Below are 27,907 nucleotides of genomic sequence, written 5' to 3'. Positions count from 1 at the left end.
TCATTCGTCTGCCCCGCAAACTGGCCCTCCAGGTGCGCGGGAATTCTGGGGGGGCGCGTGTGGCGGACACAAAAGCCCACTGGCGTGGTGACATCATTCCGCGCACCAAGTGGGCGGTGGCCACGCCCGAGGGGTAGGCGTGGCCTCATGATATACACTGGGCGCGCAGCCCGTAGCGCGCCAGTGTTACAGTGAGCTCCTGAAATAAAGACGCTTATAAGTTACCGCTTGTCCGCTTCCTCCTTGCTCGCAAGCAGCGCGCGTAACGCCGCGCTTTAACATCATAATGACTCCAATCATAACAAAACCAACCTTATCATAATCCTTGACCCTGAAAACATGGGTATAGACACCTTGTTTGTTAAGTTTGGATGTGTATTGGCCGAGTTATTGAGAAAATAAGATTTTCTCATGTATACTTAGGTGGGGGGTCTGTAGCAAAACGTATACAGATTTGGGCCTGTCACCCAAACCTTTTTGAAAAGCCTTGATATGTACAACAATAAAATCATGGGTAACTTCGTACATTTGCGATGGACACGAACTCTCCCCTAGAGCCAGTAGTATCTTGGAAGGACAGGTTATTTGCTTCTTCACTTGGTGTCTAAGTCTAGATAGTGTGCAACTTGGCAATGAACTTCGAGTTGATGGTGTTCTCAATAACTTTCTGCCCTTGTCCTTCTTAGTGATGGAGATTTGGGCCATGGGAGGTGATGCATAAAGAAGCCTTGGTGAGTTGCTACCATGCATTCTGTAGAGAGGACACGCTGCAGCATTGCTGCACTGGTGGTGGAAGGGATGAATGTTAAGCTCGTGGATGAGGTGTAGACGAAACAGACTGTATTACCATGGATGTCGTAGATCTTCGCAAATGCTGTTGCACCAACTACCATCTATCTATAATTCCAGTAATCTCTGTCTGTCTGTCTGTACGTTTGTCTGTGACCGCTGTTTCTCGACAACCACGGGTCCGATATACTTTTAACTTTCCAGGTATATTGCTGGGGACCCGAGGATGTGCCTTTTCAAGGTTTCATATTAATCGGACAATTACTTACCGAGCTATGTCCAAAAAACGATTCAACCAATCAGAGAGCAGCGAACGATCGCGTGTGCCGAACGTGGCGGACACACTCTGCCTCGGATGGCACATTTGAGAGCGTATTCATTTATTTCACGTTTGCAAACTATGTTGGCGTTAAACTATGTTTTACAACTAATAAAAACGAATTTGCGATTCATTCGCTTTCCTGCGCGTTTGTGCACGCGATGGCGATTTCTTTACCAAACTCCGGAAGCCGTTCGCTTTGGACCAAACCATTTCATGTAAATAGAGGGGGGGGGGATTGTCACCACTCGCAAGCCGTTCGCTTTGGACCAAACCATTTCATGTAAATAGAGGGGGGGATATAATTTTAGATATAGATATAGTACGGGCATGCCCTAGTATAGAAAAGTAGAGGACATTCCATTACACTCCTGATTTGTACCTTGTGGAGAGGGGCTCTGGGCAGTCAGAGGATGTGACACTCACCACATGATAGACAGTGGGCTGAAAAAGTATTCACCCCCAACCAATAATGCCACATTTAGATGAATCACGAATTATGGAGAAACAATTTTTCCAAATCATTTTTTTTATTCATAACTGAAAAGACCAAAAGGAACACATAGATGAAGGAGGTTACATGCCAGGAAAACCTGCAAAAAACATGTACAAATTAAAATTCACTGGTTGCAAAAGTATGCAGCCCCTAAGGTCAGTACTTGGTGGAAAAGCACCTTTTGGAGCACTGACCGAGTCCTTTTGGGAAGGTCTCCACCAGATTTGCACAGTGAGATGGTGAAATCATTGCCCATTCTTCACATGAAAATTGTTCGACTTCTGCCAAGTTTGATGGGGATCGTCAATGGACTGCAATCTACAAATCTTCTTCAATAAATGTTCAATTGGGTTCAAGTCAGGACTTTGACTGGGCCACTCAAGAACATTTATTTTCTTCTTATTCAGCCACTCAAATGGGGCTTCAATTTTGTGCTACAGATCATTGTTTTGCTGAAATGTAAATCTCCTACCCAGTTTCAGATTCATGGCTGACTCAAGCTGGTTTTCATCAAGGATTCTCCTGCACTTTGCACAATCTATTGTCCCTTCGAGCCTGACAAACTTGCCATTCCCTGCTGATGAAAAGCAGCCCCATAACATGATGTTACCACCACCATGCTTGACAATGGGGATGGTGTTGACTGGGTGATGTGCATTGTTAGGCTTGCACCAGACATAATGTTGGAACCCATCTGTGGATCAGTCCCATCGGCCGATGGGTCTGCATTGTCATTTCTCGTGCATCCACAGATGGGTCAGACCCATCGGCCGATGGGACCGATCCACAGATGGGTTCCAACAATAACACTTTTAATTTACACCAAAAAGATCAATTTTTGTCTCACCTGACCACAAAACATTTCTTCACATGCTTGCAATAATATTAAGATGCTTTTTCGCAATTTCAATCCCAGCTTATAGATGCGTTTTTTCAGTAATGGCTACTTTGTAGCCAAGACTTATACTTTGTTGTTGAACTATACAATGCTATCAGAAAGTATTCACACCACTCGACGTTTTATGCCTCTGCCCCCGAAGGTGGCCAGAGGCATTATGTTTTCGGGCTGTCCGGCCGTCCTTCCGTACGAGCTAAACCTCGTTCTTCTCAGCAACCACATGTCCGATTGAGACGAAACTTTCAGGGAAGGAGTGACACCCATGTAAAATGTTTTCATCATAATTGTGACATCATAGGTCACGTGTAATGGCAGCCATATTGGAATAAATGCATATAATTCAAAACGTATTTTTCAAAAACCGCTGAATGGAAAACTTTGAAATTTAGCACATTATCAAGTCCCCCCAATGTTAAGGAACTAGTTAAGAAATGGAAACAATATGGAACTGCCTAGACTCTTCCTAGAGCTGGCCATTCAACCAAACTGAGCAACTGGGCAAGAAGGACCTTGGTTAGAGAGGTGACCAAAAACTCAATAACCACCCTGACAAAACTACAGAGTTCCTTGGCTAAGATGGGAGAACCAGCCAGAAAGACAAGTCTCTGCAGCACTTCACAAATCGAGGCTTAATGGGAGAGTGGCAGGACGGAAGTCATTCCTGAGAAAAAGACACATGACAGCACACCTGGAGTTTGCAAAAACACACGTGAAAGTTTATGAGAGCATGAGACAAAATATTCTGTGGTCTGACGAGATGAAAATTGAACTCTTTGGCCTGAATGCAAAGCGCTACGGTTGGAGGAAACTGAGCACAGCTCATGACACATCTAACACCATTCCTACAGTGAAGCATGGTGTTGGCAGCAACATGCTATGGGGATGCTTTTCAGCAGCTGGGACTGGGAGACTTGTAAGGATAGAAGGAACAATACATGGAGCCAAATACAGGCAAATCCTTGAGGAAAACCTGCTTCAGAGGGCAAAAGACCAGAGACTGCAGCGAAGATTTAAATCTAAAAGGACAATGAGCCCAAGCATACAGCCAAAGCAACACTGGAATGGCTTCAGAACAAGAATGTGAAAGTCCTTGAGTGGCCCAGCCAAAGTGCAGACTTGAATCCCATTGAGAATCTGTGGATGCTGTGGCTTTGAAGATTGCTGTTCAATGACGCCCCCCAATTCCACATGTGCAAAGCTGATACAGGCATATCCAAGAAGACTCAAAGCTGTAATCGCTGCCAAAGGCTCTTCTCTGAAGTATTGACTCAGGGGGGTGAATACTCATGTAAATTAGATCGTTTTGTATTAAATTTTTAACGATCTTGCAAAAACTTTTTTTTAATTTCCACTTTGACATTATAGGGTATTATGTGTAGATCAGTGACAAAAAAAAATCTCAATTTATTCCATTTTAAATTCAGGCTGTAAAACAACAAAATGTGAAACAAATCAAGGGGTGTGAATACTTTTTGAAGGCACTGTATCTGAATGCGACCATTTAATGGTCGCATTAAATATGGTCGCTCAAGCTTTTGGGTCTCACTATCTGCCATGATCTTTCTTGGGAATTCCACATTTCCAAGCTGGCCTCCAAAGCCAGTCGCCGACTGGGCATCCTCCGTCGTGCGAAATCCTTCCTTGGCACACCTGAGCTCCTCACCACATAAAAGGCTTTCATCCGCAGCTCAATGGAATACTGTTCCCCCCTCTGGGCTGGTGCTCCTGCCTCACACCTTGCTCGGCTTCACGCTGTTGAGGCCAAAGCTTTCAGAATCATTGGAATCTCCTGCGATGTAGTCAACTCCGAGGGCCTTTCACTCACTCACCGCAGGCAGGTTGGTGGTCTTTCTGTCTTCTACCGACTCCTCTCCGGCCTTGCTCCCCCAGCTCTCTCTGTGCTCTGTCCCCCCAATATTCCTTCAGGTCGCACAAGATCTGCCTGCAACCCTCTTATGGTTAAACTGCCAAAGTCTAGGCTCTCTGCTCACCTTCACTCTTTCATTCCCCTTTTCTCCCGCCTCTGGAACAAACTCCCCCACTCCCTTCAATCCCACTCCTCCCTCCAGGTCTTTAAAACAGCTGTTCACCACCATCTCTTATCTTCCCCCATCGAAAACCTTGATCTTTTCTACGCCCGGTAATTCACCCCAGAGTCCTTGCAGTGTTCATATGTTTTATTCCTCTCCCACCTCCCCCCCCAAGTCCTCCCGATGTCCCTGCTCTCAAATGTTGTGTCTGTGTCCTTCCCCCTCTCTCCCCATCTTGTCTGCCGCTCCCCTTGTTTTTTGTGTTTTGTGTGTCGGTTTGTCTTTTTGTGTGATTAATGTTAGCTCTTTCACGAGCCTCGATCTTGTATACAAAAAAAAAAAAAAAAAAAAATGAACAATGAAGCACATGATACGGACTCATACTTAGATAATTTACCATACAAATCATCAGCACATCCATGTCATTGCACCCTTTGTTCAAAGACGTCACTGGTACCCAGAGTGCCCCTGGAAGTGAGGGCACTTCTCCCAAGCCCAGTGGCTGGGCTTGTCTCATCTAACAGTCCTGTGTTGCCTTGTGTACTCATCTGTATGTCCAAATATGTGAGCTGTCTATTTGTCAGTTCCACTACGAGCCTTCAATACGGTTTAGTTAAAAAAAAAAAAAAATTATTTAGTTCATCAACGTATAAAACTTCGTTAAAAAAAAAAGTGTTAAAAATATTCTGTATTCTTCTCATCATCAAATGTATTTTAATGTGCAACTGCATCAGGCTGTGTAGTAAGCAGAATGGCTATGAATGAGCCATTCTGCAAAACAGCCATCACCATCACCACCAATGTATAAATTCTATAAAACTAAAGAAATTGTTTCATTTCATTCATTCATTCATTCATTCATATTAAAATATACATATGCATCTCGTCGATTAAAATGTTTAGCCATGGCAATACAAGTTTTGGCACAATATCTGGATTTTTATGTTTTTGATGGCCATTTTGGAAAGTCACGACACCTGAGCACAATCCTGAATGGAATAGCATTTAAACGTACATGTTCCTTGTCCATGAAACTGTATATCGAGCCTTTTAAACTATAATCATAGCTACTTTACAGGCAACTATATGGACGTTTGAATTTTTGGCAGCCATCTGGAAAATAGCCACCCAGGAAACTTTGCCCAGATACCTCGACATCTCAAACCATTCCATATATATCCCTGAACATGTGTGGGAAGCTTGGTGCTTATTCTACTATAAATGGACGAGGTGTGAGAGTGTGTGTGTGTGTACGTGTGTACGTGTGTGTGTGTGTGTGTGTGTGTGTGTGTGTGTGTGTGTGTGTGTGTGTCATGCTTTTTTGTAACGTTCCACTGGAGATTTCGGATGTGGAATGTGAGCCACCAAAATAATTGCCATGACCTCCTAGTTTGATTAGGCTAATCAAGTACAAATAATCCAGAATAATTCCCATGTTTTAAAAGTGCGAGATGGGGGCTGAATCACGTGAATGATGACATCATCTTTTTTTTTTTCTCCACCAGTTTATGCTGACATGGCGCTCAATAAATTTCATCTTGATTGGATGAAGTTTTGTACTTGTCGAATTATGAAGTCATAATGGAGGCACCTATGACATCATCTTTAATATATTTTATTCCCCATAGAGAGTTCTTTAGTCTCAATTTTTTCTATTCAGCGCTTTCCGAGATGTAGAGGTGCAAAGTTTTTCGATTTTTCCAAGATGGCGGCCGAACCACGGGCCGAACCACGTGACCTATGACGTCATAATTATTATTAAAAAATTATACAGGTAGAGTTGCACCTGCGGTGAAATTTCCTATCAATCAGACCAACGGTTGCAGAGAAAATCATATTTATTCTGCGCGGTCAAACAAACAAACAAGAAGACGTCATGCGGAGCACGATACTTGCAAAATCCATGCCCCACCCCCAAGGAAAAAAAATTCCATTGATACAGCAAATTGTCCATTTCATCAAGATTAAAATTGACAATCTTGATTAAAGCTCGTGTCAATAGGAAGAAAAGTGAAGATTTTTCAGATGAAAAATGATGATCTTTGAAGGTTGACCTTGAGTTGACCTTTGACCTTTTGACCTCAAAAATAGTTCGTTTTCCTATTTCGTGACAATGTGCAAATGCTGTTCAATTTTCAAGTCAATCGGATGAAAATTGAGGATTCTAGAAATTTGGGCTATGTTGACCTTTTGGCCTATGTTGACCTCAAAAATACTTGGTGGTTGAATTCAGTGACCAGATATGCAAGTCCTCTTCAAATTTCAAGTCAATTGGATGAAAATTGAGGATTTTAGAAATTTGTCCTATGTTGACCTTTTGACCTATGTTGACCTCAAAAACAATAGGCTCCTTGCTTTTGACCAACTCTACTATTTGGTGAAGTTTCGTGAAGATCGGTTTGGAATTGTGACCTGTAGGCCGGTGACAAACAGACAAACAGACAAACAGAGAGACAGACAGACAGACAGACAGACAGAAAGAAAGAACCACAAACGCAACCGACCAATATACTTGAAAAATCTTCGATTTTGCAAGTACAAACAGACAAACGTACTCAAATGCAATACCCTCTCCTCTGGCAAGGGTAACTAGAATGGCACTCGGTAGAGCGCAAACCTCCACCAGGCTGAACAGTTTGTTTTGTATCCCAATGATAGACTGGATCTGGATTTGGACCTGAACCTAAATCTAATCGGCTTGATCTTGTCACCTTACCAACTCATTCACTTCCTTTTGTCACAAGTCGTCCATGACCTTTTTAAATATCATGTTACATATCACTTTTCACCCGATCTCTCAATGGTGAAGAATCACTTAAGAATTAAATTAACCTCGTATCCGAATCCATATTCAGATCTTCACCAACATGGAATCGATTAATCCTTGCCACACACACAATCGGTCCACCAAGTTTCGTCCAAATCCACCCACAACTCTTTGACATATCCTGCTATGTATCGTGTTTGGCCCTATCTCCCAATGGTGAAGAATCACTTAAAAAATTCTACTAGCCGGATCCGAATCCGGATCTTCACCAAAATCAAATAATTTCGTCCCTGTCAAATACAATCCATCTCTGCCAAATGTCGTCCGAATCCGTCCCCAACTTTTTTGAGATATATTGTTCACAAACGGGCAGACAAACAAACAGACAGACAGAAAGACAGACAAGGGTGAAACCACAACATCCATCCACATTTTGTGGTGGAGGTAAAAAGACTGTACAGCTTTTGAACGATTGTGCATATTAAATTGGTTCAGCTAATAAGGTAATCCATTCTGCCTATTGCAAAACAATTCCCTCATGGACAGTAAGAAACACAGACAGATGTACCAAAGGAACTGTGCCAAACTGCACCCTTGGTCTATTCCTAGCAACAGGTTTATTCTTACCAATAACAGCAGTTGCACATTAAAGATTTTTTTTTTCTTCCCAGAAACAAGCCTCCGCACTGCCTTGGGACCAAGCCGCAATGTGTTTCCATTCAGCGCAAGGAATTGGTCGGAGCATCAACAAGACCGAAGTATTCTTGGCACAATCAATTGGTGTCACCAAAGGCATTCACTCTGTACGAAGGCCTGATATTGCCTCTCAAGCTTTTATAATCCCCATACCACAGGTACGACGTGTGAGATGAGAATGGAATTTGAAAGTCCGTGTGCCTGGTCATAGAGAATGACCCATGAAATGAAGATGGAGTGGGTGGGGTGAGGGGTTCCCCCTTTGCACGTTGGTGAGCAGTGGTTGTTAGCACCATTCATCACGTGGTATGATAATGAGAGGTCTTCTTCATTTTACATTCATCTAAAGTGCAGTCGATTCAGCACGGTATCTTGCCCTGCTTCCAAAGAACGTTTTACTGCATTTGTGGAACGGAGGCTTAGAAATGGGCATGCCATGATTCCTGCAGAATGGTGAATTAAACACTCAATACTGAGAGATTTGTTCTCGATTTTGTCATTGACATTGCCTTCTCCTTCCAACAAATTTAATCCATGCAATTATTACCCGCCACCAAAGGTGGACGGAGGTTGTGTTTGCACTCGACTCTCTCTGTGTGAGCAGGATATCTCAAATAATTATGGACGAATTTAGACGACACTTGTTGGATATGTCGGGTGTGTGACATGGATGAACCGATTCAATTTTGATGAAGATCCGGATCCAGATAGTGTAAGAGAATTTAAAAAATATGTTTTGAGTGATTCTTCACCATTGAGAGATGGGGCCAAAAACAATATATAACATCATATTTCTAAAAGATAATGACAAACTTGACATAATGTGATGCTTTTAATTGATAATGATTTATAATAATTATAACTACATTAATTATAATTTATAATTATAATTGATTGATAATTATAATTTAATTGATAATGATGTGATAATGTGATTGATAAAGATAATGACAGGTAATGGCAAAACTTGGTGGACGAGTTGGTTTGGTGACAAGAACAAGCCGATTCGATTTTGGTTCAGGTCCGAATCCAGATCCGGCCTATCAGTGGATACAAAACATAGACTGTTCAGCCTGGCGGAGGTTTGCGCTCTGCCGAGGGCCGTTCTAGTTTTATATGGGGACATTTGAAGAGAAGCCCTTGCACTACATGGGCACAAAACTCTCATACATGAATACTTTTGTTGGAGGTACCCAATCCTTTTCATCATGAGTGATTAAAGACCTACTCTTTGCCAAATTATACCATGAGATTGTTATCATCCACCAAACGAATACTCGCAGCAGGATCGAATTAAGAATTTGCAGGACCCTCGGCCTTTTAAAACGTCTTAACGAAGAGGGAGGGGGAGAGAGAGGGAGAGCGAGAGAGGCTATGGGTAGGCATGAGAAGCCCAGATTTTCTGTAAGAAAAATGTTTTTATTTGAGAACACCACGCAGCAAATCTGGGAGCAGCTTCCAACGATGGGTAGATGCCGAAGATAAATTGTGAAGTGCTTGAATTAATCCAAAAAAATCAGATAGCAGTGACACAGCTTTCTGCAGCACATAAACCAAAAAGACTATGACATTAAAAAAAAAAAATTGTTATACAATATTATCTATATAATAATAGCGTAAGGACTCGACTTTGTTATCCCTTTTACGCCGCACCAAGTGACCCGATGCCCACGGCACTAATGGATTTACGATCTACGAACCGCGCTCTTTGTTTATCACGTACAGCCATACTCGAAAAATCTGAATGAGCCGACGTTGGGGCCCAAAAGCATCCGATTAACTGCCGATACGACGCCATCTTACGACGCCATCGTATTGGCGTCTACTGGGCGAAGGCGAAGCAAGCCGTCCGCTGATTGGACAGGCGAAGGCGAAAGCAAGCCGTCCACTAAGTGGACAATCCAGAGCATGCATTTGTGCCGGTGTCGGCGATCGTTGTTCATATACGCACTCTTCATTCTCATCTTTCTTCCTAACTCTTACTCGGACAAGCAAATCCCCTATGCCATCCATAATGGTACACTCTATCCATACACCACATCCTCCCTTCCGTGGATGTTCCACGGGTTTCGGCTAGTTATAAATAATATACACTATCTTACTATAATTCACCAAATGTCCGTCCGTTCGAAGGTACCGCAAAAACGGCTCAACCGATCGCAACGATATTTTGGGTGGGTATTCCTGGGACCCTTGGGAGTAAAATAGGCTATATTGTTTTTCCAATTTTTCCAAGTTTTCCAATTTTACAGTTTTTCCAAACATGATGGAATAATATTTACCGATATGAACAGTGATGCGGCTTTTATTGAAATTCTACAAATACTGTTTCGATTTTGATGAGAATTACAAACCTGTAGCGAATCCGGAAGTGGACAGATGACGGCAATGCGTGGGTTTTATAATATCCAAATGCAACCGTCATTCAATCATAATGTTTAATCGTTAAACGTTAATCATGTTAATCGTTTTGTTAAAGTATCAATTGATGATTGGAATTGAGTGAATACAATTACGATTTTGAATTCGTAATTGCATTCACCCAACCGTACAGAACTTCACATCAGGATTTAAATATTTGTTTGCGTTACGAATGTTATTAAAAGTTTATTTTTTATATTAATGTTATTTCATTTGTGATTGGAGTTATGTTGTTTGGAATGAAAAAAGAGATATCGAGTTCAAGTGAATGACGAAATGCCGTGACGGTTTCTACTTTCTAAACGTGAATTCGTGGATCGCCATATGCAGATTCGCCATTGACTGGGTATGGAACAAACGTACCCGTTTGTTTGCCAATGGGTAAGTTTTTCATGGAAGTCCTTCACGAACTTGCTGTCCATGTCTGACGTGCGACTGAAGGTGCTACAGGAATGTGGAATTTATTGGTTTCATGCTTTAGCATTCGCTGTTTCTGCATTGTCTGTTTGCTTCTGGCCTCCCACCTGTGCGTAGCACGGGTACCTCACTAGTCTATATTATAATAGCCGTAGATGATTCTGTCTGTCTGTCTGTCTATCTGTTGGGTGTCTGTCCGGGGTGTGGCTTACTCGGTTTGCAGAGTAGCTCCACCCATAGCTCCACCCATTCTGGGAGTGGCTATAAACAAATATCCACCATTTTATTAACTCGCATAGCTTTGAGTCCTGTTTTGTAGGCCCGTGGTGTCTTGCTCTCCCCCAGTTTTATTTCAAATCAAATTCGATAAATCATTTCATTTTTCACAGTCGCTAACATAGTTTTAGACTCGGTTGAAAAAAAACGGGAAGAAAATCCGATGAAAGTTGCCGTTTATAGAACGAAATGAATTCTCAAAGGCCTGTAACTTCAAGGCCATTGAGTCTCTCTCACGCCTTTATCTCCAATCTAACTCACCATATGATTTCATTTTTATCGATGGTTTTACTTTTAGACTCGGTGTCAGCAATAATTGAGAACAATCCACACACGCGGGAAAATGCAGAGATATATTTTTTAAAATCGCGTCATGGTGTATCATACACCGCCCAACATGACACCACCGGCAATGTGTCGATATATATTAAAAATTCGCTTTTGCTTTTCCGTTATGATATATTACTATTTCGTTTGATGATAGTCGTCACAAAAACGTCAACAATGATGCCGACATATATTTCTTCGTTTTTATTTCATTCAACATATTAGCCGGAAGTAAAATATGTTTCAGGAAATTACCGAGAGATATTTCTTCGTTTTTTTTATTAGTTATGTGCGCATACACTTTAAATAGGTTTATTTGAAATCTTTAATTTTCCACAAACATTCCACACACGCGGGAAAATGCAGAGATATATTTTTTAAAATCGCGTCATGGTGTATCATACACCGCCCAACATGACACCGACGGCAATGTGTCGATATCTATTTTAAATTCGATATATCATTTCATTTTTCACAGTCGCTAACATAGTTTTAGACTCGGTTGAAAAAAAACGAGAAGAAAATCCGATGAAAGTTGCCGTTTATAGAACGAAATGAATTCTCAAATGCCTGTAACTTCAAGGCCATTGAGTCTCTCTCACGCCTTTATCTCCAATCTAACTCACCATATGATTTCATTTTTATCGATGGTTTTAGAGTCGGTGTCAGCAATAATTGAGAACATTCCACACACGCGGGAAAATGCAGATATATTTTTTAAAATCGCGTCATGGTGTATCATACACCGCCTAACATGACACCGACGGCAACGTGTCGATACATATTAAAAATTCGATATATCATTTCATTTTTCACAGTCGCTAACATAGTTTTCGACTCGGTTGAAAAAAAACGGGAAGGAAATCCAATGAAAGTTGCCGTTTATAGAACGAAATGAATTCTCAAACGCCTGTAACTTCAACTTCAAGGCCATTGAGTCTCTCTCACGCCTTTATCTCCAATCTAACTCACCATATGATTTCATTTTTATCGATGGTTTTGGACTCGGTGTCAGCAATAATTGAGAACATTCCACACACGCGGGAAAATGCAGAGATATATTTTTTAAAATCGCGTCATGGTGTATCATACACCGCCCAACATGACACCGACGGCAACGTGTCGATATATATTAAAAATTCGCTTTTGCTTTTCCGTTAAGATATATTACTTTTTCGTTTGATGACAGTCGTCACAAAAACGTCAACAATGATGCCGACATATATTTCTTCGTTTTTATTTAATTCAACATTATTAGCCGGAAGTAAAATATGTTTCAGGAAATTACCGAGAGATATTTCTTCGTTTTTTAAAATTAGTTATGTGCGAATACACTTTAAATAGGTTTATTTGAAATCTTTAATTTTCCACAATATAATTTACTTGCCATTTATCATTTGATGATTACGAGACAAATTCCTCTTGAGGATCGTGACAATTCATGCGCTGCGTGGAAACTTCTATTTCCAAAATGAATGAGACGATCGATGAAGAACGCAGACTTGAACAGGATGCAGCAAGAAAACGAATGAGACGGGCGAACGAGTCCATCGACGAACGTCAATGCAAACTTGCGGGGTCACCCGTGGGAATCCCACGGGCATGGATGTGTGTGACATTTCGACATATTGAGTTAGATGCTGCACATTCATTTTTACAAAATGGTTACTGGCAAGTCATCAGATCCAGAAATGGTGTAAAAACCACCGTTTAGAGGCCATTTTTCCCCGCAAGGCGGGGGTTGGCCTTTTCGGGGACCGTGGTAGTTGTTGTTTTTTTGTCCCCTTTTTGAAGCAATGTTTTACGGCCGGATGCCCTTCCTGACGCCAACCCTTTTTGCCGCCTTCAACGACAAACAGGGAATTACCAGTGAACTGGTACTCAATTAGCCGACCTCGGAAGGATGACAGGCTGAGTCAACCCCCCTGGCATTAATTCGGCGATCGACCGAGATTCGAACCCAGGATCCTAAGCCGGCACCCTAGCCGCTAGCCCAACACCAGAAATGGTGTCATGAACACAATTTATTTACGCACAAGCACAAAAGCAAGACGGGCCGATTTCCGATTCCGACGGGCCGACGGGCGAGACGGGCCGATTTCCGATTCCGACGGGCCGATTTGGAGCAAGAAAAAGAACGAGACGGGAGAAAAAGGAGAGAAACGAGACGGGGAAAGCCGATTGGAGAGGCGAGTGAGGCGCGATTGGAGAGGAGTGTGAGGCGCGATTGGAGAGGAGTGTGAGGCGCGATTGGAGAGGAGTGTGAGGCGCGATTGGAGAGGAGTGTGAGGCACGATTGGAGAGGAGTGTGAGGCACGATTGGAGAGGAGTGATTGGAGGGGAGTGTGAGGCACGATTGGAGAGGAGTGTGAGGCACGATTGGAGAGGAGTGTGAGGCACGATTGGAGAGGAGTGTGAGGCGCGATTGGAGAGGAGTGTGAGGCGCGATTGGAGAGGCGTGTGAAGGATTGCAGAGGAGAGGAGTGTGAGGGATTGGAGAGGTGAGGGATTGGAAAGGAGAGGGATGTGAGGGTTTGGAGAGGAGAGGAGTGCTAGGTGGAGAGAGGAGAGTGTCAGGTGGAGACAGGAGAGTGTCAGGTGGAGACAGGAGAGTGTCAGGTGGAGAGGAGTGAGGGGTCACATATTATGTGAAATAACTAAATTCACACCATTTCTGGATCTGATGACTTGCCAGTAACCATTTTGTAAAAATGAATGTGCAGCATATAACTCAATATGTCGAAATGTCACACACATCCATGCCCGTGGGATTCCCACGGGTGACCCCGCTAGTTATAAATAATATACAATAGTTATACACTATTGTTATTACTAGCGTGACTCGGCACACTCTGCATGCCTCAACCCCATGTCATTTCAGAGGGGAAGGCATCTTTGACCATTTCGGTGTCTTTTGGGTTTCATGGTGTTTTGGGTCTTCAGGACCATTTGGGTCTTAAGGTTCTTTTGGTTCTTCTTGGGCTTTAAGGGTCTTTTGGTATTTTTGGGTCTTCCACATATTTTGGGTCTTCGGGGTCTTTTTGGTCTTCGGGGTCTTTTTGGTCTTCGGGGTCTTTTTGGACTTCAGGGTGTTTTGGGTCTTCAGGGTCTTTTTGGGTCTTTGGGGTCTTCGGGTCTTTTGGGTCTTCTGGGTCTTTGGGGTGTTTTGGGTCTTTGGGGTGTTTTGGGTCTTCGGGGTGTTTTGGGTCTTCGGGGTGTTTTGGGTATTCGGGGTGTTTTGGGTCTTCGGGGTGTTTTGGGTCTTCGGGGTGTTTTGGGTCTTCGGGGTGTTTTGGGTCTTCGGGGTGTTTTGGGTCTTCGGGGTGTTTTGGGTCTTCGGGGTGTTTTGGGTCTTCGGGGTGTTTTGGGTATTCAGGGTCTTTGGGTATTCAGGGTCTTTTTGAGCCTCAGGGCCTTGAAGGGTATTTTGGGTATTTAGGGGTCTTCAGGGTATTTTGGGTCTTCAGGGGTCTTGGTGGTCTGAAGGGTCTTGGGGGAATTAAAGGGTCATCAAAGGTCTGAGGGGTCTCAGCAGTCTTAACGCAATTAAGAGGGTTAATTAAGAGGGTGGTAATTTTATTTGAAGAAGAAGAAGACGTTTTTGTCGCATGTAAACATACATACATAGCGACATAACCATATACGTTTGCTCTATTATAATATTGTTATTATTATAAAGACATTTTTTGTTATGCAGTGTCAAAGTTCGTGGAGAAGGTAGATCACTGAACAGATCAGGACGTAACCCAACAAAAATAACAGTACAAAGAAATGGGGGGGGGGGGGGGGGGTTGGGAGGGGGAGGAGGGAGGACTTTCACGAGTTATACACTGTCCAAGGACTTTCACGTTCTTGTTCTGAAGCCATTCCAGTGTTGCTTTGGCTGTATGCTTGGGATCATTGTCATAATGGAATGTAAATCTTTGCCACAGTCTAAGATCTTTGGCATTCTGAAGAAGGTTCTCCTCAATGATTTGCCTGTATTTTGCTCCATTTACTGTTCCCTCTATCATGACAAGTCTCCAAGTCCCTGCCATTGAAAAGAATCCCCATAGCATGATGCTGCCACCACCATGCTTCATGCTCGGGATGGTGCTAGATGAGTGATGAGCTCCGTTTGGTTTCTATTATATTGAGGGCTTTTCATTCAGGCCAAAAAGTTCAATTTCCATCTCATCAGACCACAGAATATTTTGCCTCATGCTCTGAGTCTTTCACGAGCCTTTTCACAAACTCCAGTTGCTCAGTTTGGTCAGGCGGCCAACTCTATGAATAGTCTGGGTAGTTCCATATTCTTTCCATTTCCTAATGATTGAGCTCACTGTGCTTTTGGGAACTTTCACCACTAGAACTTGTTTTATACGTTTTCCCAGATCTAATCCTCCTCACAATTATATCTCGGAGTTCTACGGACAGTTCATTGGACTTGATGGTGGAGTTTCTGCTCTGACATAGACTGCTAACTGTGGGACCTTCTATAGAAAGGTGTGTTTCTTTCTAAATCATGTCCAATCGATTGAATTGGCCACAGGTGGACTCCAGTAAAGTTGTAGAGCCAGCTCAAGGATGATCAAAGGAAATTGCATGCACCTGAGCTCAATTTGGAGTGTCATACCAAAGGGGTTGAATACTTATTGACTCAAGACATTTAAGCTTTTCATTATAAAATTATTTTGTAAAGATTTCTAAAAATAAATTTCCACTTTGACATTATGGGGTATTACCTGCAGATCGGTGACAAAAAAAAAATCTCAATTTAATACATTTTAAATTCAGGCAGTAACATCCAAATGTGAAAAGGTCAAGGGGTATGAATACTTTCTGAAGGCACTGTAATGTCCCATGGCATTTCATACTTCATACCTGATGTAGTCTTGCTGATAAACGCTAGTGTCGACCTGTGTCGGCGGCCAGGTAGAACAATGGATGAAGTCAACAGGACGTTGATTGATGTATGCTCATTGCCATTGGGAGCAAGCGGAGAAGATGACGTTTCTGGCGTTGACCCTCCAAAAACGCCAGCTTCTCCTTGCTCCCCATGACGGTTATCATACCTCAATCATCGTTCTGTTGATTTCATCCAACGCCTTCATACCTGGCTTTCTGACTTCTTCCACTCACGCAGTCAATGTGTTGCTATCAATGAAACATTGCTATTCTCTCCCAGTCCAGGCTGAAGTGCCCAAAGGGAGTTTCTTGGTGTTAGTCAGGTTTCTCATTTACGTAAATGATTGATTGCTCTGATGCTCTGGTAAATGTTTTCTTTCTTTCTACAGATGAATGATTCACATTATGCTGTACAGTACCCCCATCCCACTAGCAGGTAAATAGCAACTGCATCACTCTCTCGTGATATGGAATTGATTACATGCTGCCCTGATAAATGCAACATGTATTTTAATCCTGGCAAATCTCAAGTCTCACCCTGTTCCTCTGGAAGGACTATTAATCAAACCCACCAATCTATTTATATGTGGTCAGCCACCGGAAGAGGTTCAGTTTCTTTAACTTATCGGCCTCACAATTAGCCATGACTTCTCCTGGTCTAACGGTGTGACAATGCTGGCGTTCAAAGCCAGCCGCAGACAGATCATCCATCCTCTGTCGTCCCAAGTCATTCCAAGAAAAATCAAAACTACTTACAGCCAATAAAGGCCTTTGTTCATAGTTCAGTGATTTACTGCTCTTGCTCATGGGCTGTAGCCCCAACATAATGTCTGCAATCTCTTCCAAAATTGCAGCATCTATAGTTCTCGACATTATTGTCATCACCTGTAATAACCCGAAACACAAGGTCTGTCACACCCACAGCGCAGACAGGTCAGTGCGATTGTTTTATTTTTCTCTGTATTTTTTTTTCGACATTGCTCCGCTCTAACACCCTCTGTTCTCTTAGCGCTCCAACCCCAACAGGTCTTTTAGTGACCCCACCTTGGTTAAACTCCCAAAATCCAGACTTTCTGCCCATCCCAACACTATTATTCCTCCTTTCTCTGGCTTGTGAAACCTCATTCCTAAGAATGGTCAATTCCACTCTTCCCTCCAGGGATTCAAACAAGTGGTACACAACCGTCTCCTTTCATCTCCCATCCCTACCCATGATTTATTACTTCCACAATTAACATGACATAACCAAACCTAACCCTCTTGCAGGTTTTTTTAAAATACAGTTTCAAGGCTCGTGGAGAAGGTAGATCACAAAACAGATCCAGACGTAACTGAACAAAAACAACAGTACAAAGAAAATGGGAGAGGGGAGGAAGAAGGAGGAAACACTAACATCAGAGACAAAATAGAGCGAGATCTGGAGGGACAAAGGACATGGGGGTATATTGAGAGTAAGGGAGTGAACAAGATGGACAGAATCCCTAACTCTCAATCACAGAGGCAGAAGGAAAAACTGTAAACCCAGAAGGTGGGTTTGGAGAGGGATAATGGTGGTATAAAAGATCATGGTTTTGGATAGGGGATGACTGGAGATGGTGGTGACCAGTTGTCTTGACGCCTTGCAGTGGGAGAGGGGCTTGTAGTGAATGCGAGCAGAGAGTCTGGATTTTGGGAGTTTCACCAGAAGGGCGTTACTGACAAACTACGTGTGCCCTCCCAAAGCCTGGGGGACGGAGAAGGGCAGAGGGTGCAAGACCAGAAAGGAGGCGGTAGTGGGACCACCAACCTGTCTGTGCTATTACATTGAAAGGATTACAGACTCAGCTTCACTGTGGGAGATTCCAATGATTTTGAAGGTATTGGTTTGCACGGTATCGAGCTGAACAAGGTGTGAGGCAGGGATGCCAGCCCAGGGGGCAGAGGGGACAGCAGTACTCCATTAAGCTGCAGATGAAGGCTTGTAGGTAGATAAAAGTTGAGACGTGTCAAAGAAAGGCTTTGCATGATTGAGGATGCCCAGTCGATGACTGGCTTTGGAGGCCAAGTTACATATGTGGCCTGCCCAAGAAAGATTCTTTACTTTTCAGGGAGACACAGAGTTTAAGATTGGTTACTGCATTTCCTTCCCTCTTCTCTTTCCTCTCTTCCTGTTCATCCATTCCCTTGCTTTTTATGCCCAATTGTTTCGCTACTTCTCCCACCTCTCCCACCCGTCCCTCCTCCCCCCCCCCTCCACCTACACTATCAGATCCTTGCTGCTTTAACCATGCCACCTCGTTTAGAAACCCAGATAAGGAAACTCAAAAGGTAAATGTGCTACCTCTCCACCATTCTGTCAGAAAACTGTTGACAGGAACACATTAAAACCATTGTATTGCAATTTTAAATGTCATAATTTCATTAGGCACCCTGGAGTATTGGGTAACAGCAGCATCAGTTGCACATGCTAATGTTGACTGAAGCAGAGTGCTGATAAACTAATTACGTTAGCATGGCAAAGACAAAGAGGTTTCATAAACACGTTTTGTCACTTCCATCATTGGCAATTAGACAATGAATAAAATGTTATATTTAGTCAAATTATATATTTTGCAAAGAAGCTGGCATCGATAGCTCTGGCTAGTACTCGCTTGCATCCCCAGCACACACCTGCAGCAAGCGAAGCCTCTTCTGAACGATTTCTGTTAGCTGCTGGGCCTCTCGAGCTCTCCATTCGTCTCGCCCGTCGGACTCACTGAGCAGTTCCAGGTCAATCAGGATCGACCTGCATATACAAATAGGACCTTGTAGGCAACCACCAAGGAATCCAAGGGTTTGTTTTGGTACATATAATAAGGACTTGAATAAATCAGCATAATAAGACAAAAGTGTTGCTGATATTTCCTGTCAAGCTGTCAGGCCTGGTGTTATATATATATTTTAAATGACTAATTTTCTTGCTGGTGGTACCTGAGTGGAAAGGTGAACATGTAGAGACGTCATCCGACAGTTGGTAAATTAACATGGCTTTTCATTTTAAGCCCAAATAATCTCGCATTGCTGGGGCAGATGAAGAATGCCGGCACTTAATTATATTTGGCTAAGTGGTTAAACACATTTAATTCCATTGGGTAAATGAGGTTGTGCTGTCTCAATTTGTAAACAAACTACTGTATATTGCCCTACTGTAAAAATATATATATATATTCATTTGACAGATGATAAGGGCTATACTAAGGAAAAGAAGAGAAGGAAAAAGGGTAGAGGGGAAAAGAGAAGGCATGCACAGTCACGTGAAAAAGTAAGTACACCCCGTGTAAAGTTTTGACTTTTTCAACATTTTTCAACACACAGCTATTTGATCTTCATTTCAACAATATTGATAGATAAAGGTGATATAACATAACAAATATCATGAAACATTTACATTTTGTAGTCCATTGTATAATTTAAATAAACATAAATGCAAATTTCACATGTGGAAAAAGTAAGTATGTACACCCCTACATTTATCACTACTTCAAATACCTAAAATTAGAATCAGGTGCACCAGCTCAGGTGCAAATGATTAGAACATCGTTCGAGAGGATCTTGGAGGAACCTGTCTTATTTAAACCTCAGACATTTCGTTTGGTTTGCTCTTTGTTGTTGAAGTGTGCGGCGTCACCATGCCTATGCTAAATCCAACTGAAGGCAATCTCAGTTCCTTCCACCAAGCTCGGAACAAGTGTGTGTCTACCCTCAGGAGTGCCAGGAAGCACTATCTCTCCTCACTCAAGAATGAACTCTCAAACCTGTCTCCTTCCTCCAAATCCTGGTGGCGTCTGGTCAAATCCGTTTCTGGTGTTTGTTCCCCCTCCATCCCCTCCCTTACCTCAAATGGCCACACAGTTGACATCGCACGTGACAAAGCCGAATGCCTCAACTCTGTGTTCGCCTCAAAATCCTTAGTCCCAAACCCATCTCTCTCTGTTCCCACCTTTCCCAGTCGAACCCAACTGCTCCTGGACTCTGTGTCCTTCTCTCCTGACAAGGTGGAGGAGTTTTTGTCAAACCTCGACTCTGATTCTGCAAATGGACCAGACGGCATCAGCCCACGGGTCCTAAAATCCTGCTCTGCCGCTCTATCTCACCCTCTCTCTGTTCTTTTCACCCTATCTTTTGCTCAAGGTCATCTGCCAGCATCCTGGAAATCAGCTAACATTACCGCTTTACACAAAAAAGGTGCAAAAACAGATCCTTGCAACTACAGACCAATCAGCCTGCTCCCAATTATCAGCAAAGTCATGGAATCCATCATTGCTTCGGATATGAAATCTTTCCTCTTCTCCAATGGCTTGATCTCTGATCATCAATTTGGTTTCAGACCAGGTCACTCTACTCTGGACATGCTGCTTCTGCTGTCTCAACAATGGATGGAGGTCCTCAATGCCAAACAGGAAATCAGAGCTGTCTCCCTTGACATATCACGGGCCTTTGATACGGTCTGGCACCCAGCTCTGCTCACCAAACTCTCCTCCTATGGTATCCATGGAAATCTCCATGCATGGCTTGCGGACTTCCTCTCTGGTCGTAGTCAACGTGTGGCCCTGAATGGATTTCTCTCATCTCCCCTTCCTGTTCAGGCTGGAGTTCCCCAAGGAAGTGTGCTGGGCCCTGTGCTTTTTCTGGTCTTTATCAATGATCTCTCCGACTCTCTGGAAAATCCTCTCTATCTCTTTGCTGATGACTCCACTCTCTGCCGCTCCATTCCTCTTCCCTCAGATCGGCAGTCTGCAGCCTCCTCACTCTCTGAAGACCTGGACAAAATCACAGACTGGTCAAACAAGTGGAACATGTCTTTCAATCCTGACACATCTCACTCTCTTACTATGTCTCTCCGAAAAGATCGACTGGTCAACCCTCCCATCTACTTTCTCAACAATCCTCTCCAAGAAGTTCTGTCGCTCAAGCTTTTGGGTCTCACTATCTGCCATGATCTTTCTTGGGAAAACCACATTTCCAAGCTGGCCTCCAAAGCCAGTCGCCGACTGGGCATCCTCCGTCGTGCGAAGTCCTTCCTCGGCACACCTGAGCTCCTCACCACATACAAGGCTTTCATCCGCAGCTCAATGGAATACTGTTCTCCCCTATGGGCTGGTGCTCCTGCCTCACACCTGGCTCGGCTTCACGCTGTTGAATCCAAAGCTTTCAAAATCATTGCAATCTCCCGCGATGAAGCTATATCTGAGGGCCTTTCACTCACTCACCGCAGGCAGGTAGGTGGTCTTTCTGTCTTCTACCGACTCCTCTCCGGCCTTGCTCCCCCAGCTCTCTCTGTGCTCTGTCCCCCAAATATTCCTACAGGTCGCACAAGATCTGCCAGCAACCCTCTGATGGTTAAACTGCCGAAATCTCGGCTCTCTGCTCACCTTCACTCTTTCATTCCTCTTTTCTCCCGCTTCTGGAACAAACTCCCACACTCCCTTCAATCCCTCTGCTCCCTCCAGGTCTTTAAAACAGCTGTTCACCACCATCTCTTATCTTCCCCCATCCAAAACCTTGATCTTTTCTACCCCCACTAATTCACCCCAGATCCACCTTGTTTGAAATTCCAACTTCTTTCCTGGAAATCCTGGCAGTGTCCATATGTTTATACCTCTCCCACCCCCCCCCCCTTTCACATGCCTCCCCCCCAAAGCCCTCTCCCTCCCACAGATCTCTCGATGTCTCCATGTCTCTCGGTCCCTGCTCTCAAATGTTGTGTTTGTGTCCTTCCCCCTCTCTCCCCATCTTGTCTACCGCTCCCGATGTTATTTGTTTTATGTGTCTGTTTGTCTTTCTGTGTGATTAATGTTCGCTCTTTCACGAGCCTCGATCTTGTATACCAAAAAAAAAAAAAAAAAAAAAAAAGAGTTCTCTGAGGCCTTCAGAAAGAAGGTTATATATGCCTACGAGTCTGGGAAGGGATTTTAAAAGATCTCCAAACAATTTGAAATCAATCATTCGACTGTCTGGAAGATCATCTACAAGTGGAGAAGATTCCAAACAACTGCCAACTTGTTCAGGCCAGGCCGCCCCAGCATGTTCAGCCCGAGAGCAGACCGCAAGATGCTGAAAGACGTCTCGAAGAACCCCAGAATGTCATCACGGGACCTACAGGTAGCTCTTGCCACTGTTGATGTCAAAGTGCACGAGTCTACCATTAGAAAGAGGCTGCACAAATTTGATCTACATGGGAGGTGTGCCAGGAGGAAACCTTTGCTGTCCAGAAAGAACATCAGGGCAAGACTAAAGTTTGCCAATGAACACCTAGGCAAAGACCAGCACTTCTGGAACAATGGGCTCTGGACAGATGAGTCAAAGGTAGAGCTATTTGGCCACAGTACCAGAAGACATGTTTGGCGAAAACCAAAGACAGCATTTGAGCACAAGAACCTGATACCAACTGTAAAGCATGGTGATGGAAATATTATGGTTTGGGGCAGCTTTGCTGAATCAGGGCCTGGGCAGCTCACCATCATAGAATCCACCATGAATTCTTCATTGTACCAGAGGGTGCTTGAGGATAATGTGAGGCCATCTGTCAGAAAGTTGAAGCTCAACCGAAGGTGGACCTTGCAACATGACAATGACCCTAGACATACCAGTAAATCCACCAAGGAATGGCTTAAAACAAAGAAATGGAGGGTTCTGGAATGGCCAAGTCAAAGCCTGGATCTAAATCCCATCGAGATGTTGTGGGGGGATTTGAAACGAGCTGTGCATGCAAGAAACCCCTCAAACATCGCACAGCTGAAAGAATTCTGCATGGAGGAGTGGGCAAAAATTTCTCCCAGTCCATGTCAGAGACTGGTAGACAGTTATAAGAAACGCCAACTTGAGGTTGTTTCTGCCAAAGGGGGCAATACCACCTATTAGAGCCAAGGGTGTACTTACTTTTTCCACATGCGAAATTTGCATTTATGTTTATTTAAATTATACAATGGACTACAAAATGTAAATGTTTCATGATATTTGTTATATTATATCACCTTTATCTATCAATATTGTTGAAATGAAGATCAAATAGCTGTATGTTGAAATATGTTGAAAAGTCAAAACTTTACATGGGGTGTACTTACTTTTTCACGTGACTGTATGTGATGAAGAGACAGGAGTGAGGACGGAGGTCGGACGGGTGTGAGGATGTCAGGAAGGAGGCAAAAAGGAGATACCAAAATTCCTTCATTTTTGCATATATGATATATAAATGGGACCAAATGAGATGTAGAATCAAAAGGCTCATATGTTAGAGTGAAAGAAATCCAACCAATCCATGAGCTTGACAAAAATATCAAGTTGTACGAGAGTAGTTCAAGGTTGACGTGGACTATATTGTACAATTTTTTTTTTTTTTTAATGGAATAACAATGATAATAAAAAATAAAAATATGCAATGCTGAAATGTCGTGTAATAACACTTTTGCAGCAAATTGTCCAGGAAGTTATATCAACAGGAGTGAAAGCATTTGGGGCAAAACCAAAGGGTGGCATCATCATAATTTGTGTACAGACCCAGACCAGATAATCTGGGAGGATTACCTGACACAAAGCCCCCTATAGTCCAGTCATTCTAACAAATTTTATGGCTCAACCCACCACTAATTGCAACATAATTTTTCTCACTGCTATGCATTTCAGAAATGTCCCCTTAGCACCATACTAAAAGTATACCAAAATATATTTGGTGGAAAGGCGTCAAATTTGCATAATATGCAAATTAGCTGCCGCCATTGAAAATATACAGAATTTCCACTGTAACTTTGTATCTAAGTATCCAATCATAGAAAATGAAGTGTTTAGACCCATGTTTTCAGGGTTGATGATTATGAAAAGTTCATTTCTGGATCAATTATATGCATACACTTCAATGAAGTATGCAAATTAGATGCCACCATTATAAAAACTAAAATTCGATTTTCTGCAATAACTTTGTATTCAAGCATCCAAACATGGTAAATGAAGTGTATGGGCACATCTTTTCATGGTCATTGGATATGATTAGCACATTTCTGGATTAATTATATGGATACAATTATGCAAATTTGACACCTTTCCACCAAATATATTTTGGTATACCTTTAGTATGGTGTTTGGGGTACATTTGTGAAATGCACTGCAGTAAAAAAAAATTTGTTGCAATTAGTGGTGGGTCAAGCCACTACTTTGACTGGACTACTATAGGTGAGGGCATCAATTTGGAGTTTGGCCAGGGTGATGTGACAAATGCATACACTTAACAAAATGAATCCTACATCCACCAGCAACCAATACTGGCAGATTGATCCACAGTTTAACATCCCAAAAGACAGATGGCACACTCATCAATGAAACACCCGGCCAGTGAATCACCATGGTGACAGTTCACAACCAGGCTGGGAATTTAAACTACAAGGTAAAAAAAGCAAGTGTGCTAATTTCTGAGCTATCCACAAACCCACCAATACAGCAGCCAACAGCCACATGTGTTATAATCCAGATGTGTACCATCAAGTTATTGCCTCCGCAACCGAAGGTGAATGAAGGTTGTTTTCACCCCTCTCCGTTTGTTTGTCTGTGAACAAGATATCTCAAAAAGTTGTGGACGGATTTGGACGAAATTTGTCAGAGAGGTAGCGTATGTGACACGGACAAAATGATCAGATTTTGGTGAAGATCCTGATTCGGATCCGGCTGGTAGAATTTTTCAAGTGATTCTTCACCATTAGGAGATAGGGCCAAAAACGATATATAGCAGGATATCTGAAAACGTTGTGGACTGATTTGGACGAAACTTGGTGGACCGTTTGTGTGTGGGACAAGGACTTCGATTCGATTTTGGTGAAGATCTGAATATGGATTCGGATACGATAATTATTTAATTTTTAAGTGATTCTTCATCATTGAGAGATCGGGTGAAAAACGATATACAACATATTTTTAAAAGTTATGGACGAGTTATGACTAAACTTGGTGGACGAGTTGGTTAGGTGACAAGGACAAGCCGATTAGATTTTGGTTCAGGTCTGAATCCAGATCCGGTCTATCAGTGGGATACAAAACAAACTGTTCAGCCTGGCGGAGGTATGCGCTCTACTGAGTGCCGGTCTAGTTTGTGAAGGAGAACATAAAACCAGCTAAAAATTCTCAGAAGACTGCAAAATTTCCAGATGCAGGTCTTTCATGTGGTTTTGTTTGAATGGTGCAGCAACTTCAATAATGGCCCGAAACTGGTGAGAAACCTTGAGCATTCTCACATGCCAACTGCTGTCAATCAAAAACATTTAATATGTTGAATATCTAATTTTGGAGAATTGCTGGATTACGACATGTGAAACCTTTCAGATGAATTGGATGCTAGCGCGAAAACAATAATTCATTCTCACTTGAAAATCAATAAGGTTAGTGCAAGCTGGTACAAAAGGACCTCATGTTTGATCATAAAACCACTCGTGTGGCCAATGCAACAGAGGTTTGGGAATATCATCAGTGTGAGGGTCATTACTTCTAGCAGAAGCTGGGTCAATTATTATTTAATGCCAGAGTCAAAGCAAGCCAGCTTGGAGTATAAACATTTGTGATCCAAGCACCAAAAAATTAAAAATATATATATTTAATAAATAAAAAAATTAAATAAGGAAATAGTGGTGAGACTCTCACCGTTTGATTCATGTGAATTTCCCTGAACGCAAAAAAACCATCAATACACCGTAGTACAGTGACTTGTTATGCAATGAAGTGATGTGCAGGTGATGGCATTGTAACTGTCACTCGCGCACAGCAAATGTGCCCATTGTTACTCCGGCAGAGAACGGTTGGGAAGCTACAAATCATCCCATTTACACAGTCCAGAGTTGTCATCTTGGGATCGTTACCTCCTTGGATGAATGAAATTAACATCTGGGTGACATGAAGTTTACGAATAATGAAGACCTCAAAGCACATGTAAAGTGCCTACGTAGCAGTCCCGAAGATTTACACACAGATGACATCAAGGTGCTATCACATTGATGGGACGAGTATGCACCTGCAGCAGCGGAATACCTTGAGAAGTTTAGGTTACATCAACCCCCCCCGAAATGATTTTCTAAAACAAAGATGACACATCAACCTCAAACTTCTCTCGTACCACACAATCTGAGCTATCAATTGAAAGAAGAGAGGCATTCCAAAAGGTGAAACAAACTAGATATTCACAATCGTCAAAGCTTGCAATTTTTCAAAATGTGTACGAACCACAATTAAAGTATTTTTCCTTTTAACTATACATACTCGTGCATTGAAAAAAAAAAAACACATTCGTATTTCTGGACTATTATATCTAGTTTGAAGAACTTTTAAACATCATACATGTGTGCAAATTTAGCGCTTCTTAAAAGGCATCAGCCCATGATGTTTGACAGCCAATCACAAGTTTCAGCCTATTTGACCTCAAGTCGGGAAGTAGGCCCCTACATTGAAAGTGGATTACAACATTACCAGTGGCCAAAAGCTGAAAATTGAACAAACAACAAAACTGGATTCATCAGTGTTTGGAACCTTTAAAGGCTCTGAGAATCTCACAAATTTTTGAGCTAAAATAAACTTTTATTACCTCTGCCACTAATGGTGGATGGAGGTTATGTTTTCACCCCTGTCTGTTTGTTTGTTTGTTTGTTATTTGCAGAATTGAAGATTTTTTCAAGTGTATTGGTCGGTTGAGTGTGCTATTCTGTCTGTCTGTTTGTCACTCGCCTACAGGTCACAATTCTTAGGCCCCAGTCACACCGGGCCTGCGACCAGGTTACGACCTAGCTGCGACCGAAAAATGTTGGAATCGCGGGCAAATCGTAGAAAGAGCGCGCGACTGATCGCAGAGGTCGTGGGTGATCGCCAGAGAAAAATCAGTCGCAGCAAGGTCGATGGTCATGTTCAAAACTTCTGACCTGCGATTCCAAATCGTAAGAGGTCGCAGACAGGTCTTACATGGTCGTACCACCAGTCGCGCATGGACGCACCACCAGTCGTGCATGATCGCAGGTCAAGTAGTCGCACGATTGGTCGTGCTACTGGTCCTGCCACCTGACGATTGGTGGTGCCACTTGGTGGTGCCACCTGTCGTACGACCTCACGATCGGTAGTGCGACCAGTCACGACCTGTCCCGACTGGTTGCACGACCTTACGATTGGTGGTACCAGCAATGGCCAGCTGGTCGCCTGTAAGTATGAGACAAATAAATCATAAATGGATGGAAAGACATGGAATACTGCGTGATAATTTCATAACTGCAACATTCATATATTTGGGTCACAATACTCAATATACTTATTTACCCCTCATGTTCAGCTCCTTGCCCTTCCGGTCCAGGAGGCGGTCTTTCCTCTGCCGGTTCTTGAAACTGACGTCGCTCATGTCGTAAAACAGGGGGTGGTCGGCGAACCATTCGCAGAGAGCCTGCTCGACTGCTGGCTCCAGCTCTGGCATCTTGTTCCTCTTGGCCGCCGTTTCATCCTCTGCCAAGTCGTCACCTGTATCCTGTTGTTTGGTTGGCGTGTCCCCGGCGGGGTCATTCTGCATGGCCGGTACCGGGTGAATCTCAGCCAAAATCTCCCCGACATCAGATTC

At 42.9% G+C, this 27,907-nt stretch overlaps 1 protein-coding gene across 6 annotated transcripts in view; it reads right to left on the bottom strand.

Moving 5' to 3' along the window:
- Nucleotides 1–27,907, bottom strand: part of FUT8 (fucosyltransferase 8) — a 201,369-nt gene that overhangs the window by 44,769 nt on the left and 128,693 nt on the right. For all 6 annotated transcript variants that reach the window (XR_010986755.2, XM_068133799.2, XM_068133808.2 and 3 more), the window contains one exon: nt 18,973–19,087. Coding sequence is in view for 5 of the 6 variants with exons in the window: in XM_068133799.2 (XP_067989900.1) it covers nt 18,973–19,087 (115 nt within the window). In the remaining variant the exon portion in view is untranslated. The remainder of the gene's footprint in view (nt 1–18,972; nt 19,088–27,907) is intronic.

This window comes from Myxine glutinosa, chromosome 1, assembly GCF_964187855.1.
Source record: "Myxine glutinosa chromosome 1, kmMyxGlut1.1, whole genome shotgun sequence".
Taxonomy (NCBI): Eukaryota; Metazoa; Chordata; class Myxini; order Myxiniformes; family Myxinidae; genus Myxine; species Myxine glutinosa.
The sequence above is the reverse complement of the archived record's forward strand: the minus strand, read 5'-3'. Positions and strand labels throughout refer to the sequence as shown.